Raw genomic sequence first — 3,866 nt, 5'->3', positions numbered from 1 at the left:
ATATCAATCCTCAACACTCTGTCCTCTTTCTCTTCACAGGCCTTATCATAGTTTGATATCTGTTTATTGTTTGCCCCTGACCCCCACTATCCAACTAGAATCTGAATTCCATATGAACAAGAACTTCTGTATTATTCCCAGTATATCCACAGGGTTTAGCGTAGTCCCTGGCATATAATCAGCACTTGAATGAATGAATGTCACCAGCTTCCATCACTGGGATCTCCAGCCCTACCTAATCAGCTATGATTCTCAGATCTGGCCATATACTTTCAGGTTTGAGCCTTTTAAAGTACCCATTTTTGCCTGGGAATGTCCTTCCTGAGGAAGTGATATTCACCTCTCAGACCCAGAATAAATGTCTCCTTTCCTGTACAGCCTTCCAGAGGAGCTCATAGAGTAGATCCCTCCCATTCATTGAATCACAACTATCTTTTCTGTGTACATCTCCCTTATTGGATTGAGAATTCCCTGAGGACATGGATGTTTTGGACTCATCTTTATATATCAGTGTCCTAATACAGGGCCCGAGGTTGAGCAGAGGCTCCAGAACTTTGATGAAGAGCGCTCAAAGCTATTCAAATGTAAGTTGCTGCTTGAGGTTGTTAGTTCTCTGATACTGGAAATGTTCCCCTGGACGGGATGAAGTCCTCTTGGGGATACTCCCAGGGGTTTCCTGCCTGGGGATGGCAATTTATCAGTCCCCGTGATTCTTTGAGTCTGTGGTCTGGTAATCCGTGTAACTCTCCCAACAATGTTATTTTGCATCCTCCATTCCTACCTGTGTGGTGCTGGACACTGGAGGCAGGCAGGCCAGAGGGCTGTGCTTATATCCGCCCCCTTCTCCATCCCTCTTCTAGGTCCTCTGTGAGGCAGGTGTCTAGCTCTCTGATGCATATGGCTGCCTCCTCAATGTAAAGAAGGGACTCCTAGGGGTGCCTGGGTGGCTCAGGGTGTTGGGCCTCTGCCTTCAGCTCAGGTCATGATCCCAGGGTCCTGGGATCGAGCCCCGCATCAGGCTCTCTGCTCAGTGGGAGCCTGCTTCCTCCCCTCTCTCTGCCTGCCTCTCTGCCTACTTGCAATCTCTCTCTGTCAAATAAATAAATAAAATCTTAAAAAAAAAAAAAAAAAAAAAGAAGGGACTCCTAGAAGGAGCAGTACCTCTTGGCTGATGTCCTCGGTCTCTGAGAAAATGTGGTTTGGAAGGCACATGTCATTACTTGCCCTGTGAGAGGTCTAAGATGTTGTGAAGTGTCTAAGCTATTATCCTATTTGCAAATTAAGGATCCAGCCAGAAACAATTATGCACACAAGATGTCTGGTTCAGAGACAGACTGTTTAATGACAGCATCTTGCAAACGTCCTCCATGCATAAATTCCCCTTTAGATGACACAGTGAAAGCCAGCGTACCTGTGTGTGCGGAGGGGCTTTACACAGCAGAAGAGAAGCCCTGAAATTACGAAACTCAGAACTTATGTGAGACAGGTGGTAGAGCTGTCCCTTCTCCATGGAGAGTTGGGGGAGAGAAAGAGAGAGAGAATAAGCATGTAACTCTGAGTTTTATTACTTTTGAAAGGGGGAGCAGCTGGCTCTTGGGAAATGCACCAGAGAGGAAACATTCTGTATCTTCCTCGGCATGTTTACCATTCAAACAACCTTAACACGGGTGTAAGTAATCTCAGAAAGCCGGATTGCACAGAAACCCCCATTTCTCACACACAGCTCTAGACAGGAAACACTCCCTGCCTCTTCCACCCTTTAAGTTCTATTCTTAGGTTTCTAGGGGATTTGGATGAAGAAAGCTAAATATAATGGATTCCACAGCCAGCACTGTGCCCCAGCAGATCACAGACACCCATTGAGTGAATGACACCTATCTCCTTGTTTCAGATTTTAATGAAGTTGGGGCAGAGGGTTGGTTGGTTAAGACGTCCGGATAAGGCTTCCCTGGAGCCAGGGCAGTCTGAGCCAATTCATTCGTCTCTCTCGTGGGCCCTAGGCGACGCCCCCCACCCTCTGAAGCACCGCTAAGGTTCCTGACATCCCCACCGCCAGGGCCGAATGCGCACAGGCTGGGACCACGCCAGACTTCATAGGGTCTTCTTGGTAGTTGGGGTCTTCAGGGTCCAGAAAGGGATTTCCATCCAGCGTCAGGTTACTCACCGTGGGCAGCTCTTCTGGCCGAGGCTTTTTGGTCAGCCTGTTGCAGCTAAGATCAAGCTCGCTAAGCCTGGCCGGTAGTCCCTTAGGCACTTGCTCCAACCTGGCGAAGGACAAGTTGAGAGAGTTCAGTGTCCTCGGCCAGACACACACAGGAGCGCCTGGGGCGGTGGCGCGCAGCGAGTTGTGGCTGAGGTCTAGGCGCTGAGGTTGCACACCCGCCCGCACCATCGCCAAGCACACGCCGTTGGGCGTCTGTATCCCGGCGTTCCGTAAAACTAGAGTCTGGAGGGCCGGGAACTTGTGCTGACAGAGAGCTGCAGTCAGTCCGTGCTCGCCCAGTCGGGGATTGTCGGACAGGTCTAAGGTGGTGAGGGCTAGGAAGGTGGGGAGTTGTGCGCAGGAAAAAGCAAGCGAGTGTGCTTGCGCAATGTTCAGTACCTTGAGGCCCGGCTTCAGCCACCGCTGCAGTTCGGTGAGCCAGGCACCTCCCGCTGTCCACGACACGTTCCGGAGAGTGAGGGTGGAGAGCGCAGGCCCAGTCGCTTCCAGAAGCGGCGGTGGCGTCCCGCCGGTTACCTCCAGGTCCTGGAGCGTTAGTTCCTTGATGCGGGAGTACACCAGCGCACGCAGGAAGGCGGCCAAGAGCACAGCTGGAACCTGCGCAGAGGCCACTGTGAGCCGCCGCAAGCGCAGAGCTTTCAGCACGTCAGCGTACTGCTTGGGGTCTGTGTCTGCGCCTTTTAGAAACTGTTCCAGGTTGTGGCCGCCCCCGTGGATCTCCACCTCGACGGCAGTTACACACTGGTAGGCGCTGGACCACTGGGGCTGCGGATCCGTGAAGTTGCAGAAGCAGCGGAAATCCTCGTCGTCCACTTCGCAGGGCTCTAGTACGACCTCAGAGACGCACAGCGTTGGCAGCAACAGCAGCAGCAAGCAGGGCGCGCGCACCTAAGGAAGAAAGCAGAGGTCAGGGCTGCCCCAGTCAGTGCCTGGGGTTCCTTGAGTAGTTCCCTTTGGGCCCCAAGACCGTACACTCACCATGGTCTATTGTTGCTCCGGGTCTCTGTGTCCTGGCGGGCTCAGGGAGGAGCTACTTTCCTGTACAGCCTCACCCACCTGTTTCTAGGCTTCACACACCTAGCTGTGCTCTTGGGCGGCCTGCGAGTTTATGTAACCGTGGGATATCACTCTGTTCTTTTCTCTGTGAACCCTAGTCACTCCCCACCTCTCTGCCACCCAACTACTCCATGCGGTACCCTTCTGGGAAGTTTTGCAATGAAGGATGTTGCCAGGACTGTAACAGGAAGGATCTTGTAGGGCATTTAGAGTGCAATGCCCCAGGCAATATCCTGATGAGTCAGATATCCCAGGCTTGTTTACTAGCTTTGGGGAAAGAAAAATCCCCAGTGCTTCAGGCAGGACTCTCACCTCCCCCTGCCTTTATCCCACGGAATCAACTGGGGTAGTTTCTTTAACTTTTCCCTCGTCTGGGTTAACTATTAATTTACCGACACCCAAATCCAATCCCCTGAATACCCTCGCATGTTCAGCTGTTGCCCATGACAGCTTCCGGAGACTGAGGGTGGAGAGCGCGGCTAGATATTCTGTGGAGGAGATCGCAAACTTCCTCTGTTGACTCCAAGGAATAGCATTGAGGTTCAAGGGAAGGAAGTTGATCTGAAGAACAACCCCTTCCTTTATG

General features: G+C 52.0%; 1 protein-coding gene across 1 annotated transcript; it reads right to left on the bottom strand.

Annotated features, from left to right (window-relative positions):
* Positions 1–1,317: 1,317 nt before the first annotated feature.
* LOC111140988 (CD14 molecule) lies at positions 1,318–3,866 on the bottom strand. Its single transcript, XM_022493281.1, has 2 exons — positions 3,203–3,866; positions 1,318–3,112 (listed from the first exon to the last, which is right to left on the bottom strand). Exons 1-2 carry the CDS (start codon positions 3,203–3,205, stop codon positions 1,997–1,999), a joined length of 1,119 nt encoding a protein of 372 aa, XP_022348989.1. The 5' UTR covers positions 3,206–3,866; the 3' UTR covers positions 1,318–1,996.

This window comes from Enhydra lutris, unplaced genomic scaffold (assembly GCF_002288905.1).
Source record: "Enhydra lutris kenyoni isolate GAN:26980312 unplaced genomic scaffold, ASM228890v2 scaffoldscaffold5, whole genome shotgun sequence".
Classification (NCBI taxonomy): domain Eukaryota; kingdom Metazoa; phylum Chordata; class Mammalia; order Carnivora; family Mustelidae; genus Enhydra; species Enhydra lutris.
Note: the sequence above shows the minus strand (reverse complement) of the source record. Positions and strands in the feature narration are given on the sequence as shown.